General features: G+C 34.3%; 1 protein-coding gene across 2 annotated transcripts; it reads right to left on the bottom strand.

Moving 5' to 3' along the window:
* Positions 1–858: 858 nt before the first annotated feature.
* Positions 859–13994, bottom strand: LOC103485398 (dynamin-2A-like). Of its 2 annotated transcripts, none has more exons than XM_008442966.3 (22): positions 13552–13994; positions 12532–12582; positions 12295–12415; positions 11660–11752; positions 11033–11094; positions 9882–9999; positions 9181–9523; positions 8144–8291; positions 7791–7892; positions 7547–7666; positions 7149–7232; positions 6876–7003; positions 6675–6759; positions 6392–6530; positions 4848–4924; positions 4105–4161; positions 2590–2731; positions 2334–2485; positions 2023–2136; positions 1849–1916; positions 1563–1732; positions 859–1391 (listed from the first exon to the last, which is right to left on the bottom strand). In XM_008442966.3, exons 1-22 carry the CDS (start codon positions 13711–13713, stop codon positions 1159–1161), a joined length of 2769 nt encoding a protein of 922 aa, XP_008441188.1. In that variant the 5' UTR covers positions 13714–13994; the 3' UTR covers positions 859–1158. The 2 variants fall into 2 exon arrangements, with proteins under 2 accessions (XP_008441188.1, XP_050937925.1); XM_051081968.1 differs by lacking the exon at positions 13552–13994 and adding an exon at positions 13314–13343.
* Positions 13995–16800: the final 2806 nt, after the last annotated feature.

Raw genomic sequence — 16800 nt, forward strand, 5'->3', positions numbered from 1 at the left:
AGTGTAAAAGATAGTATGCATGAACAGGTAACATTATATCTTGAAGGGTTTAAGATTAAATTTACAAATGCGAGAATTTATTTTGATCAGGAGCTTCATTGTACCTCATTTCCAAAATCCTTAGAACTGACTAATGAATCACGTAAACCACGCTTGTTGAGAGATAGAATCTTCAAGAGCATGAGTACAATCAAGAGAAATAGTATAGAAGTTTCTATCACACTACTTTCATAAGATGATGAGATAGTTTTGATAAGAACTTGGAGAAGGTGAATCTGATTACCAGCAAACTTGTCAACGTCTATTTTGATAACTTAGTCGACACAAAATATAAATTTTGGGAAAATGGTCAAATGAGCGTTTGATTTGCTTTGCTTTGTTAAATACGGATGGTTTATTATTACTATTATATTAAAAATGACAAAATAAATGCTTATATAAAAGAATTGAAACAGATTCTTAATTCCCATTTTTCCTATCACTCAAAGTTAGTAGAGCTATATATCTTTTTATATCGTTGTATTGGCTTAATGTTATAATCTAGAAGGTAGGGAGAATCATAAGCAACCAAATCAACATGTACAACAAAATCTCTGTAGAAGAGGTAAATTTACCCTAAAACAATATCGATTTGGGCAGTACCATTTGAATTTAAATCCCAAAAAGATTTAACAGTCTCCTCTTCTTTTTTGTTTTTTTTTTTTTTTTTTTTAAATGAAAAGTATACAACTGTTACAATTCCATCAAAGGAGAGTGTATGTTTGAGATGGGATCACTATCACCACAAGACAAATACATTAGTGTCCAAAAATGGGTGCAAACAATAAAGAAGGAAAACAAAATCTCAAGACGTGAATATGAATGTGAAGGAATAAGAATATATTGGTAGATTTCAAGGATACTCTTTTGAGTCGAATATCGTAATGTGGGGCAAGGTCGACCCTGGAAGCTAATATGGAACTTCGATTTCTATGTACACCCCAATCTTCTTTCAAGATTCCAAAGGGAAGTCTACTGGTCACCGACTCACCCCGGTACCGGACTAGTAGAAACATATGAATGTAAGAAGATTGGAGTACCCAAACTCTGGTGTGCCAACCGACAAAAAAAATATTGATGAAGATAAGCAAAATGTCAAATTGTATAAACTCAGTCCAGCTAATAGTATTTTGAACCCGAAGATGGTGGAGGGGGTGGAGGCATCCGGTTCGGAGTGCGACGACTGTTGGAACTTGAACGTGAGTTTGAATCCCCGTTTTGATCTGGATCACTATAACGTCGACTATGACCATTGGATGAAGTTCTATTGTAGTTCGCACGACCGTTGGCTGCAGCGTCAAATGCAGATTTCCAGTCTTCTCCTGATGAAGCACTCATTTTCGGACTGCTTTCTGTAAAGATAAACAAATACATATAAGAAAAGAAAAAAGTGGTTCGATATAAACTAAAACAAAAATCAAGCTCCAAGGAATCGAGTCTATGTAAACCGACTAGCTGTAGAGTAAGATTCATGACAAAGATATATAGGAAACAAACATAAATGAAGGCTATTGATTGAATACCTGCACCGCTATCGGACCAGTTGGCTGCAGCAGCAGCTTGGTTGTCATGTATGCTGAGTTGGCGTAGCAATTTAGAAAGAAGAGATGATTGTTTTTGGCAACGCTCTCTCTTATTCTTTACATTGTGATCCTCGAGAAGTAGCTCCTCTATCCTTGTTGTGCTGTGAGCACTATCGAAGCATAAAACATGATTTTCTAAATCATTAGCAAATTAAGGCTGGAAATAGAAATGCCACAATCATAAATAGATTAACAAATGTCGAAAAACAAGCAGAATTGGATTCACCTGATGGAACTATACAACTGATTTAACATATCTTCCTTGGCTTTCTCAACTTGGCAGAGTACAACTGCCTGCTCAGTTTAGTCAATCAACCAGAAAGATAATAAATTAAAATTCATCGCACAGCGAAGAGGAGTGTATTGATAAGCAGAGCAAACTGATTGAACACAAGCTTACTTTCGGAACATTCGCAGCCAAACTGTTCAAGACAGCTTCAACATAGCCACGAACTTCTTGGGACATCCACCGTAGTTCCTCTTCAGGATCAACGGGTCTTCTATTCATCGTATCCTTGATCAAGTGAAATCAATGTTTCTAAACAGTCACTTGTTTTTCCAAATTAACACTTGCATAATTTACAACTTAAAAATGGATTATTTGATAAATAAGAACAAAATCTCATAAAGCAAAAACAACTCGTTGGCTCCTCAGAAGTCGTTAACATCAAGAACTTGTTAGAAAGAAATGGACGCAAGTTGGTAACTTACAAGAGAACCATCCGAAAGACTCTGCCGCATTGGAAGACCACTTTCAGAACCCTTCATTTGTCCTCTGGAAGGTTGAATAATACTTCGTATCTTATTCATCCATTCAAGCTTGTCAGCCATATTTTCAGCCTTCAAGACAACAGCGTTATGTGCTGAAAAGAGATGAATCAGTCGTTACATGAAACATAAAACAAGTTAAGTGAAGGATTCACTCCCAATTGCCGAATAATTGGAACAAAATTAACAGAAAACAAACCTTTAAGAACGGTTTTATATGCAACCTTGCTCGTGATCTTGAAGATGAGTCCTTTTCCAGAATCTGGTCCATTAGCTTTCTTGTCCTTTGAACTCTTAGAAGAAGCTTCTTCCTCATCTGAAGCCTCCTCAACGTTACATTCCTGCAAAGTTATTTATAACAGAGAAGATGACTACTCAAATATTGCACCATAGTTATTAAAAAGATCAGCTACCCACCCAGGCATTGACTAAATTGAGCATCAGCTATGATAGAGGTGATGAAGGTGGCATTGGAAAAAAGAGGGGAAAAAAGATTCTATATCATTGGAGAAAAGTTGCTCTTATACGAAGCCGAGAAAAGTTCTTCACCAAATGAATTAATATATCTTCAATAATGCAACTAAATGCATAAGTTTTAAAGGGGAATATAGATGTTGCACCTATGTATTAATAGTAACATTTTTCTGCAAATGGCGAATTGCATGCTAGTTTCAATTCCAGCTCTTACTCCGAGTAACTAATTGATATAGTTTATACCAACTACAAAAAGATTTGGCTTCATGCAATCCAGATAGCTTTGTTCATAAAACTTCTCCGAATTTCTGATAAATATTAAGAGGAACTTTTTAAACTGTTAGGTTAGCCTTTGCCAATGAATATCCGACTCTCCCCTTTTAATTATATTGTTTCATTTCATTAATAACAAATGTCTCTTATCAAAATATACACATTGATACCTTCAAAAACAACTTTTTTTATAAGAAATAATTTCATTGATTAAATGAAATATCCAAAGATATTCAGGAGTACATGAGGAACCCAATCAAAGGGTATGCAAAAGTTGTTTCCAATTTGCAATAAGGAAAGAGAAATTATGACTATGTATAGCCAGTATATCTTTGCACCAAAAAAAGGCATTATGAATGATAGTATCGATGGTATCTTTAGTCAACTAGCTCTTATCCCTCAAAAATGATGTTACTAGCCAAAAGAATCCATAGTTAAAAATTATAGTTTAAAAAGTGACTTTGTTAAACCACCAATATTATTCACATATAATAGGAGAAATAAGGGGAAGTTGGTACAGGATATGTTAGTTAGAGATGTGGAGGAGAACTCTGAGAGTAGTGGTGGGCTCAGCAGTTAGTTGGGATTGGAGAGGGATTTAGGCCGGGGAGATAGCAGAAACAGTTTGGGCAGAATTTTGGTGAAGTTAAGAGGACTAACTCACTCCTTGTAGATAGGAGTAGTACACTGGTTCTGAATTTTCCTTGCTTTCTGGTTTCTTAGTTCTGTCTTTTATTTTGTTTTAAATTTGAATACTGTTTCTTTGCTTCAGTTAGGGAAGGATTGAGATCCTAGTAGTGCTGTTTTACTTTCTGTTTACATAAAATATTGTAATTATGTTTGGATATCAATAAAAGTAGAATCACCATACCGGTGTTCTATCAGACTTTCTGAGAAAATTTTAGTATGCTCGATCACATCTAGAACTAGAAAACTTAATAATCCCTGAACCAATGGTTCTTCGTACCTCCAAAGTGATCACACCACGGAAATGTCTCTCCTCTTGCTTCTTAGTGTAACCAAGCTGACATAAGAAAGGAAAATTTGTAAGAACTATTCTTTGATTAGATGGTGGACAGATAATCAGCAACAGTTACACAAAGAAATACACAGATTTCCTTTCATAATTTGGACCAGATTACGAATTAGATATAGTATACAAGAAGCCATCTTAAAACTTAAGATAAAGCCACAATCATAACCCACGCCTTAGATCATCAAAAGAATTCCAAAGTGGTTGAAGTACCCACGAAGTATCTCGAGATATAAAGCAACAGGATGAGCACACAAATGAAAGATGAAGAAGCTAACAGCGTATCAAAATATCAGAACATTCCTTAGCAAATAATTCAAAATATAATCATATGCAACTACTGCATACTACATAACCAAAGGGTTTTGGTTCACTCGTACTTGTAGATAAGATATGGTTGACAAAATAATATCATACGCAACTACTGCATAGTATACATAACCAAAGGGATTTGATTCACTATTTATTATAACTTCATAGTTATATGGTTCACTAGTACTTGCAGTCAAGATTTCATAAACTACTACATACAGTTCTTTTTCTAAAATACAAAATGGCATGATAAACGGAATACTTGATACAGAATAATGGAAAAGAAAATCTACAACGTGAACATTCTTCGAGCCTTCAGAACCACATAATAGCTAATGGAAATAATAAAAGAAAAATACGCATACCTTTCCGGTCTTCTCGTTTAGGACAAACCATCTTTTACTCCATCCACTTGTTTTGGCACTTTTCTTTAACAGAAAACCTAGCATATTTGAAAATTTCACAGTTAACTCGTGTCATCAAAGAAACAAAAATAGATACTTCTGACTGACCTTACAATAAAGGGAATGAAATGTTTAACCAAGCTTATGATAATCTGACAGACACTATCCAGATGAGAAGTCAGATAATTGAGGTTTTGAAAAGAAAGAGCTTTCAAAGCCAAGAACTGATGCTGGTTTTTCAGTGAGGCATAAAATTTAAGCTTCAAAATCTATATCTCATATCGTGGAGGTTTTGTGCCTCCACAGAAAAGCATATTTATCTTTTTGGCCTCATAAAATCACTGGACTAAGATTAAGGGTAATTATTTTAAATGGAAAAACTGATGAAAATATTTTACAAATATAGCAAACTATCATTGTTTATCATTGATAGACAGTGACATTTTGCTATATTCATAAATATTTCGGTTCATTTTACTATATTTGAAAACAACCCTAAAATTAGTTCTCCACCCATCTTCCAAAGTCATAAAAGCTCCCGATGTAATGCGATATACCAAGAGATAGGATTGTCTAGCTAGCCCATTACTAAAATCACCAAAGCTTTAAAACAATATTGACAATATAAAATAAAGAAAAGAATGATTCAATTTGTGCTAAAACAGTAATGTTCTAAATGTAAGTCTTTACTTATGAATGGTTGAGGTGTGTTTTTTTGCTATAACAGTTATACAATCATTTTGGTTAGTGATATCTTAACTATACATTTAGTTGTCTTTGTGAGTGTGACAATGTGTGTATGTTTATATATTTAAATGGAGGCTTGCAACTCAAATCTTCAATAGAACAATCCTTGAAATCATTTTTCATTATTCCAAAACACTAAGGGGGTGTTTGGCACACCAACATGAGATGAGTTGAGTTAGTATAATATACCGACTCATTGTTTGACCCACCAACTTTACATGTTCATTACCAAAAAGAAAGAAAAAAAAAAAACAAAAGAAAAAAGTTGCAAACCATATTTTTTCAAGCAAAAATAGGTAAGACTATTGAATAAAAAATAAGTATAAGAAAACATATTATTTAAAATTCAATAAATTGCGTCAGATACCCTCGACATAAGAATTCAACTCTGCATCCCACACACAGACATGAACTCCCCAGACATATGAACTCTAAACATCCTATCTCAACTCAATGCCCCTAACAGCTCTGATAAACATTCAAACTCAAGCTTCATCAATTTCCTAAGACATGAGTCTGTACGGATATTTTGGCCCCCAGTCACAGAGACGAAAGTATATCTACTAGCATAAATTAGTAACTCAAGTGTCCTGGTTTGGTTCCTCTCCTCAACCAACAAAAGTTTCACCGCAAGATTAGATGTTTTATTAAGAAAGTTCGACCTTTCCATAAAGTAATGGGCATCAATTGCATGAGAACGAACGGAGAAGGCTGCAAACAATTTGCAGAACTGATAAAAGTACACAACACGTGCATACCTGCTGTTATTTCCCCTTCTGGACCTGCAGTTTTCAAACCAGAAGTTTCCTGTAGTTCTTTGTCCTCTTTGCCTGGTTTTTCCTTCATTGATTTCAGGCTTCCACTACTTTGTTGACCACCAGTTTGAGGACTAGTTGCCTGACCCAAAATAATACAAGGAAAGAGAAAAGAGAAAAATAATTAGCAAGATGCTTATGGTAAACAAAACATGCGTGGAAAAGTGATAGAAAATTAAATATTATATCAATTTTCTGTAATTTGAAACGGAAGAGAACAAAATACCCTGTTCAATATTGCTTGCTCTGCCTCTTGACCTTTCTTTGATGATTTATATTTCACTTCCTCCTCTCGACGCTGCCTCTCCATCCTAACTCATACAAAATACATTGAAAATTTGTTATAAGGAAAATATAAACGATTTTTCAATGCTACGTTTAAATTATGTGGATTCAGGAAAACATAGGGGGAGGTTGATAGAAGTACCTCCTTTGTACCAATCGAATAAAATGTTGTGGAGGCACAAAAGCCCGCTCCATGTCAACCAGTGCAACTACCATTTTCTTCGCTTCATTCTTAAATCCATCTAATGCAGCACTTGCGAGAGCGACAATCTTCAAGAAAGTTGGGGATAATTTTAAATATAGAGGCTCAGGGCCAAAGAATGACAGTCTTGATCTTGCTATACACGTATACCATTTTTTCTTCAAAAGGAATAGAGTGTATGACTTAGAAACTATACAAATTTGTGTTTCATACCTCTCTCTTGAAAGGTGGGTATCTTCCAAGACCTGGTGTAGAATTTGCAGCAGCAGAAACTATATCCACTAGAACGCGATGAACCTTTTTTATCAGCCAAGAAAGAACTCCGTAAGTAGCCGAATGAACTAAAAGATGAACATGTGGCTTTTCTTTCATATTTGGCAAGGTAGATGAAAACAAATTTTTAAATTTTTCTTAAAAGAAAAAGTGTGGTAAACGGGTGAGCAATTCAATCCCTGATATAAAGTCATAGACAATGAATGTGCAAATGAGATGGCAGAGATCAAACTTAAATATGCAAATTCTCTTTAATTTGTTCTGGGCATGAAAATTGAACTTCATATGACGAAGGGAAGAGGTCAGCCAAATGAAGAACCAAATCCAGCAAGGTTTACCTCATCAACACAAAGACGAGATGGTTCTTTTGCAAGCTCTAGAACACCTTTTATCAAAGATCGCAAACCCTTTTCAGGGGATATCAAATATGGTTGATAACCATCAGCTTCTAACACAATCTGTTGCAAAATAATCAAAAGAAAATAAGTAAAAATGACAAAATATAGATAAAATCTAAACGCAAAACAAAATATTCAATGCCAGAAAAACAGAACTGGTGAGAAAAAGCACACAAGAACGTACCCTCTTGACATTGTTGATGTCAAAATGTCTGTCTAGAGGGAGCTGCTTGATTCTGTTCGGAAAGTTTCCCTCAAAACTAGCAACAACTTTCCATCCAGCACCCTAAAATTGAAAATCGTTAGATGCAACTGAAACCCTCTAATTAAAGAAATTGTTGCACCACTTGGCCTTTAGGAACTAAGAAGATTGTGTCATACAAACACACAAAGAAGGGTTCATATTACCAATTGTCCTACGTTGGAGCAGCAACAAGAATGAAATCAACATCCATATTGTGATATTACTAAATAGCCACAAATGGGCCTCCGCCAGAGCAATTAAAGAGAACTTAAAATAAAATTAATATCACTCACCTCACCAGTTGCAATGTGCTGAAGAAATTTATCTTCAAATTCACGGCAGAGCTGCAAAGCTACGGCTCTTGTCCCTTCAGCACTTTCCCCCATTTGATCACCAAGTTTCGATAACTCCTCTTGAACAATCTGAGACTTTCCTTGTAGCCTAGCATATAGTAAATTAAGAAATTAAGAAGTAAATAGAAAGTAGAAAGTAGAAAGGCAGTTAACAGAGAAGTACACCAAAATACCCTATGGAGGAAGATAAAGATACAAATTATCTTTATTGGTCACATATCACATTTTTCAACTTAATAACCCACAATTACATGTGTTCTTGTATTTTGGATATGATGAGGGTGCTAACGGGGTGTCAACCTAGTTGAGATGTCCGGATGCACCTACTGATCCTCTCTCTCTCTCCTTCCCCTATTTCTAGGCTTCTGTATTATTCTTACTTTATAATTCTCTTGTACTTTGAGTTTATTAATAATAAAGAAGTGTGTCTCCTTTTCAAAAGAAAAAAAAACCCGCTATTACATTGTCAAATTTTAAATTAAATATTAGATGTCAGAAAATTAAAATTTATTTGTTTATGAATAAATAAATTATTTTTATTATTTTCTTTCCAGAAACCTCTATTGGTTGAACCAGTGAAGTTCAAACTCTCTGTTTCTTATAAGAAGCTTAACGTTCATTGTCAAAAGGAGGATACAAAAGAGGACGAGATGAGATATCCCCACACACCAACAAAAGTTACAAAAGGGAACTAAAAGTAAAGCCACCTTTAGAGATGCAAACCTTACCAAGATCCAGAAATTCCTAAGCTTCAAAAGATTCCAAGTTGTAAGGTTATATTGACATAAAATAATAATAAAAATTAATATGATCTAGTCATGCAACTCGAATTGGATTCAAAAAATGGATAGGAAAAATTGGATAAAACTGAAGAAAATTTACATCACATGCATAAACGTAAAACAGTACATCTAGAAGCTATGTAAAGGTGTGTGGCTAAAAAATATATTGATGATGTAGCATCTAAAAGAAATTACCCTGATAATAGGTTTGGAAGTCTGACTTTCATACGGTTCCGTATTTGATGAGCCAAAGCATCCACCAAAGCAATTCTACCCAGTTTACTCTGAGGGGCTCCAGTCAGTATGGATTTCAGACTTTCACTCTCGGCTCTCCATGCAGTTTCCAAAGAATTTTCAGAGCCAACAGAACCAGACTGTGCAGTAGCAATTGAAACAGATTGACCAATTAAAGCAATCCATGGTATATCTGAAGCCCTTGGTGGTCCTTGATTTAATAATAAAGCCTGTACAGCAGCCAGAGATTTCTGATCTGAAGCAGCTTGATCTATTTTACTAATTATCCCAATAGTTCTAGTTCCTGCAATCAACACGATAATCTTCATTTTAACAAAAAATAATTAATTGCAAAGGAGGAGATGTTTCATCACAATGTAGTAAAGGCCTGGACACCAAACAATGTCAGTTGAAGGGAAAATATGAGGAAAAAAACAAACACAGTCAGGAGTGAGAAAGATGTATCAAGAAAAAGATGCTGCTAAATGCTAACTCTCATATGAAAATACTTACATTCCGAAACGAAAGTAAAATCAATAATTAAAAGATCAATTGCAGCTACAGGACTAAGGAAAATATAATTGTCCCCTCCCTCCCCTCCCTCCTAAGAAGACGTAATAAAACTGCACGTGTATCCTAATTTTCCTCGAATTGAAATTTACCTTCACCGTCATATTCCTTTGCCATTCTGAGTGCACGAGTTGAAGAAATCTCAGCAGCTTGAGAGGCAGGTACAATGACTAGCAAAATGGCATCATTGTGCTCACCATATTCACTAATCTATATAAGAAAAATTAACTGTCACTGAAACCACTTGACCAAAACAGAAAGGTTCGCAAAATTAATAAAGTGACCCCGTTCATTTAATTCTGAAATTGCTATATCACCAATCAAAACCGTGTATTGTCTTCTAAACATTATGCATGGTGTGTGGCTTGAACAAGAGTTATCTTATTCTACTTATTTATCAATATTAAACTATGATTTATTTGAAATTAATAAAGAACATTTTCAATAGTTGGAGAAAGCAGAGCTCTCAGACTTACCATATTAGTGTTAGCTTGAAGATATACTATTGTGTATACAAATTACCAATTAGCTTTAGAAGAGCAACTCTCCATTAATTGCTTTTTGAAGCCTTTGAGCGTAGCTAGCCACTTTCCAAGCCCAACTATTTGTTATTTCTCTTTTTTTTCACTATTTGGCAGTTTTTCTTTTAATGCACGACTCGCTCTTAAACAGAAAACTCATCATTCATTCACCCGATTACAAAGGACGTCAAACATACCTCCATGCTATAACAAGTTCCCTAGGAGAATTCTCACCTTCCAAGAACATTTGTGGATTCTTTATCAGTTAACGATTCACTCTTCTTTTTTTCCCTAAAAACTACAAACCAGTGAAACGTGTTCTTAATAACTAGTAACTACAATCATAAGTCAGCTGAATTGTTTTTCATGCAATTTTGAAAAATCAGATCATCTTGGAAATTATAATAATTAGGTAAGAAGAAAAAAATAGATAGATAGATAGATAGAGAATATATTTAAGATTTCTAAGGTCAACAAAATGGTCAAATTATCATAATTACAGAAAAAGAAAGGATTATAGATAATACGTAACCTTATTATTGAACTTTTCCCATTTAACTGTTTAGTGTATTTTTCTTAAAGGACCATAATTTATTTGTTTGACTTTAAAGTTGTATACCACAACTCCCCACCCTTAGGGTTGCACCGTTAGAAACTAATAAGAAATGGAGAGAATCAATAGATAACAACTCCTCAAGTAGAAATTAGAAACTTGTGCTTACCATTGATTCACTCACGCTCCGCTGGTCAAGCCCAGGTAAATCAATCAATTTCAACGGTGGTGCTGAGAGGAAGAATTGTTAACTCAAGTAAATAAGGGACACAAAAACATCTATTATTTGGAAGGATATTTCCTGGATTAATACCATTATTTCCATTAGGTTATTGTTTGTTACGTATATAATAATTACAAATTTGAGTTGCTAGACACTAAAACACACTTAATTAAACATATATTTTTTAAAACATTAACTTAATATTTTATATATATTATTTTAAAAAATCATCATAAAAAAAGGATGCTCTATTGTATTTCATAAGAATTGTTTCTATCTCTGAAAAATCATATATTAAAGACAACCACCAACTCAATTTTCTGAATCAGAAAACTATTTTCAATTTCTTAAAACAACTTCAAAACTACTTCTAAAAAATCTTAAACATTTCTTTTTTCTTAAAAAAAAGGCTTAAACATTTAAACTCTAATAGACATGAAGATAAGAATCAATATACTGTTATATTCTCATGCATATGCCAGTGTCCATCACAATTCCACCACGTGAGCATGAAACTACAGCCTAGATAAAATAGAGAAATTGTCGGCCATTAATCATGGAATCATGAGGTACCTGTACTAGTTCGAAGCTTCAAGTAGATTTCATCTCGGCTCTTGCCAGATGAACTTTTACTCAATCTGTCCTGCAGAGAATGTCGCAAAGCACCTGCATGAATATAGGGAAAATGAAGATAAAAACATAGAGCATAATAAGGATTAGTTAAGCATTTACTTTTCTAAGGGGGAAAAACACGGGAAAATTACCAACAAGGACACTATCAGTTTACAAACAACAAGATAAAAGATTCACGTGGTGGAATTCAATGGGAATTCAATGGGAAATAAGCTCTATAGAAAAGTAAGAAAAGAAATCAATGTAACAACTAAAGAAATCAATGAATATAGGGAAAATGAAGATAAAAACATAGAGCATAATAAGGATTAGTTAAGCATTTACTTTTCTAAGGGGGAAAAACACGGGAAAATTACCAACAAGGACACTATCAGTTTACTAACAACAAGATAAAAGATTCACGTGGTGGAATTCAATGGGAATTCAATGGGAAATAAGCTCTATAGAAAAGTAAGAAAAGAAATCAATGTAACAACTAAATGATGTAGAAATAATTATCAAACCATCCACAAAACATAAGCACAAACTGTAATTCAGGGATGAAAGCAAAGAGTGTATCCATTATAGTCACTGACTTGCAGAAACTTGCTGAGACTTATTGTCGATTTGCAAGATGATTGATTTGCTGCTCAATGAGCCATCCCTCTGTAAATCAATGCTTATGGGAGCCCTAGTAGCACCATTTTCCCCAGTTGGCTGGAATAGAAACATGGATATAAAATCAGTAAAGAGAAGATCTTAATGTGGGCATTTGTAGTTGTATGTCTAGAAACTTAAAAGTAGGTTCTGCGAACATGTGAATTCCAACTTACCAAAACAGGATGTCCAATCAAGCTATTTAAAACCGCAGATTTGCCAGCTCCCTGGAAAAAGAAAAAACAAATCAGGACACTTACCTTTTTAGATAGCAAGGTGCAAGAGCTTTCATACTGGTGCATAAGCACTTCAGTACCAAAGTGCAATGAGAACCACAGGCTTTGCTTTGCTGTCCATTTCCAGTTAATTATTCCGAAGATCAGCTAAGGAAGTACGGGATATTCTTCTTCAAATGTTCGAGACAACAGAAAAGTGTAATAAAATAAACGTAGAGCTAATAGCACTATAATCATAGAACCATGATCAAGTAGCATAGTATTCACGGCCAATTCAATTTCAAGTGATGGTGGAAACTCCATGTTATTTTATTTCCGTATTTATAGGAACTGCTTCAGTGCTACCCTTCAATGATCGACCGGATATTTTCTTCACTCTTCAGGATGTTTCTAAATCTACACTTATATGCTCTCTACTAGACATAAAACTTAGAGAAGTGTGGAATGGGATGTACAGGAACAAGTACTCTATCACAAGTGATCTCTAAAGTATAAGTATAACACTGCCGAGCAATCTTAAAGATGAATTATAATCTATGGAACAGAGCTAGATTCATCGCTTCTCTTAGTGGTCTGGCAAACTTGAATTTCCAGTGCCACGAAACATACCAACGCCTTTTCAATAGCTACATGGATATACGGAATATTAGATCGATAAATCAATCCATCATCCCGATCTCATGGAAACAGTTTCGAATGTCCAATGGCCTTGCAATACTCACCAGAAAGTAGGACATCTCCTTGCAATTATAATCATGTGTCGATCTCAATAACTGGAGTCGTACATTTCTGAAAAAAAGACATGAGTTTCGGAATTTCTAGGATCCAATCCAGATAGGATCTGCCACTTCCATGTGAAATTTTCGAGAATTTGAGGAACAACGCATGCGCAAATGGTAAATAGATGCGAAAGCTACATAATGTAATTCGATAAGGAATGAGAAGAGATGTGGAACTTACCACATTTCCGAGGGCAACAACGTTGAGGAAAGTGGAAGGCCTACGAGAGGAAGCACCGGAGGTGGAAGTTTCATCGACATCCTCATCGGCAAGCAAAGCGGCAGCTTGCCGCATGGAGTCGGACAACTGAGCCAACTCCTCGATAGCCTCCACTGAATCCATTGATTGTAAGGATGAGGAAGAAGATGATAACACGGTTGGATCTAACTGAGAGATGGATCGATTCAATGGAAAGCCGGTGATGAGAGAGATAGATCTCTGAATACGAATCGATTCCGGAGAAGAGAGAAGTAGAAGAAAAAAGAGAAAATGAGGATATTGTTGTTGCTTCGTTCGTTCCCTTGCTGGAATGGCAACAATGTCAGGCAAAACCGAACAGATTTCCCTCTTCCTTATTTTCTAATTCTAAAAATAATTTGATGGAGGTGTTCAGTCAGTTTTCCCTCGTTCTTATTATTATTATTTTATATATATATATATATATTAGTGAGTATGTTTTATATTATTATACGAAAATGACACTATATCTCAGCTCTTGAAATCATGGTTTAAATTTTAATTTAATTTATACGGAAGTTTGTCAGAATTATAATTAATATCTCTTTTTTTTTTTTGGAAAAAATAACTTTTATTTTCTGAATTTGTTGTTTTTAATTCGAAATATCAAATGGGGAAGAAATTGAAGCTCAGATCTGTTTTCTTTTCTTTCTTTTTTTTTTTCTTTTTTGCTGAGTTGTATAATATGAACTGTGGATTTGAACTTACTAATTGGACTTTTTTTTAACAATTATTAGAATTTATATATATACACACACACACACAGAGAGAGAGAGAGGAGAAAAATTTTTCAACATTTATTCAATATTACCTGATTAATTTTAAAATTTATTAAATTTATGAGAACTAAAATTGAGATTTGAATTCTTAAATAAATAAAAATACACAAACCAATAAATCAAAATGGTATTTTGTTTGAAATAGTATTTGTTATTGAAATTATTTGAGTATCTTTTTTCTGGGAGAATAAATAAGAGTTACCTGACTTTAAGAATATTTTGAGAAAATAAATAATTCTGTCCTAAACAGTTCTTTGTTATTCCAGATTAAGATTTTTTTTTTTTTTTTTTTTTCTCTCTAAGGCCTAGGGAGAGGTGTTAGGGTAATCATCTATATTTTATAATGTTCCCGGTAAAAAGTAAATGATATATATATATATATTTTTTGGTTACGATTCTATTTATTTGTAGTAAACACAAACTAAATAATAAATCTCTTTGCATTTGGGATTTCATTACAGATTGATAGATGAATGTAAATCCTTTAGCAAATTTAATCGCATGTTTGTTAACAATTAACATATGTTTGGAGTAGGGATCAACTTTTAGATGGTGGGAGGATTTGTAGGTCTAAAAGTTGGCTTCGCATTTATCCAAAGGAAGTTGCAATCTGAAATTGAGGTGAGCCTATTAGGTCAAGTGATTCCACTTATTCACCCTCTTGTCTTTGGCATATTTCAGAATGAGAGAGTTAAGTTGGGCTCAATCTCATCCTTCAAGAGCAACACGAGATAATTAAGTTGAGTAGTCTAATTGTTTTACCCACTCTTAACCAATATCTTTCATGGATTTATCTCTTGGTTGTCTTTAGTTTGTCTAGCATGAAGCAATCTTGTTGGTTTTCAAATTTTTTCTCCTTAACTTCATACTCAAGTCATACACTCAGAGTACCGGCTAATTTATGTAAGGGTCAGCGGGGTTGTAACGACTCGATTCTTTATATTGAGCTGAGATCATTACTACTTAAAAATAAAATAAACTTCTTAATCCAAAATGGAAAATAAACAAATGTTCATAATCAAAATCGCAAATACTCATTAAAATCATAAATAAACACATTTCAGTAGAAATAAATTTCAAAAAAATAAAATATTAGCTCGGACCCTATCTAGTTTTAAAAGAGTAAAAATGAAAAATGCATAAATACTGAAATCAAAACTAATAACATAAAGGCGGAAGCAAAAGTGTTTCCCTATGACACGTCACGGTCACTTCTTGTCATTTGCTAGCTTTCCTCTACCCTTACCTCTACTTCTGCTTGAAAAAAAATAAACATAAAAGAGTAAGTATAAAAATATACTCGGTAAGGGAGCTACTACTAGTCTCGTTAGGTATCTATTAACTTCCTATTAGAGTCCTGTAAAGTGGTATCCCTAAACTGGCACGTCCCTAAACACGCGCAATCTATGATCCTATAAGAACATATCTAGTCTTCGGTGAACTCAAAGGAACACCTAGGACAAAATTGGTCTTCGATGAACACAAGGAACACCTAAGACAAAACTGGTCTTTAGTGAACTCGAAAGAACCATTAAGACAATCGGGCTATGAGTGATCCCGTCAGACCACTCATATACATATCATCTCATACTGAATTGGTGATCCCGAGGGACAATCATGTGGGTACGACTCTAATAGATAAAGCTAACAGTGCACCCTATTCAATGCATGTAGCATAACATAACATCATAAGCATGATATGAACATTAATCATAGCATTATTAATCATAACATTATCATTTCATGCATTAACATCAACATCATCAATTATCATCAACATAACTCAGTCATAACTATGAGTCATCATAAACATAAACTCATTATGCATCTTAGCTACATTGCATAATAGAAAATTACATGCAAGCTCTTACTTTAGTTTGAAAGTCTAGTAGGATAATCTCTTACCTGGAGATTAGCTTAAACCAAAAATATAACCCTCACAGAAAGGTCACGCTTCCCAAAAAAAAACCTAAACAATAAAGATAAAATACTAAGATAATAAATTTAATGGTTGCTTAAAGACCCAAAATCCATTTAATTTAACTTACCCAAAGTTGAGGTCAACTCCAATTTACTCTTGGTTGGGAAAATTCCACAGCTCAAACTTCCAGTTAAAATCTAACCAAATTAATCCAAAAAAAATTTAAATATTTAAAATTCAAACTCAATATTTGTTGGATATGTCAAAAACCCAATTAAAACTTACCAAAAAATAGGTTAAATAGAATTAAAAACAAGCTTGGCAGCTCAAAATGGCTTGACTAGAGGGGAAATTGGCTAGGCGGCTCAACTGCAGAAGACGGGGTGGCTCAAGTAAGGATGGTTCGCTCAGGCACGACTCGGGTTGGGTCGGCTAAGGCGCGACTCGAAGTTCGCGACTGAAGATGACTCGGGTGAAGGAAGGCTTGGGCAT

Source organism: Cucumis melo, chromosome 3 (genome assembly GCF_025177605.1).
Source record: "Cucumis melo cultivar AY chromosome 3, USDA_Cmelo_AY_1.0, whole genome shotgun sequence".
Taxonomy (NCBI): Eukaryota; Viridiplantae; Streptophyta; class Magnoliopsida; order Cucurbitales; family Cucurbitaceae; genus Cucumis; species Cucumis melo.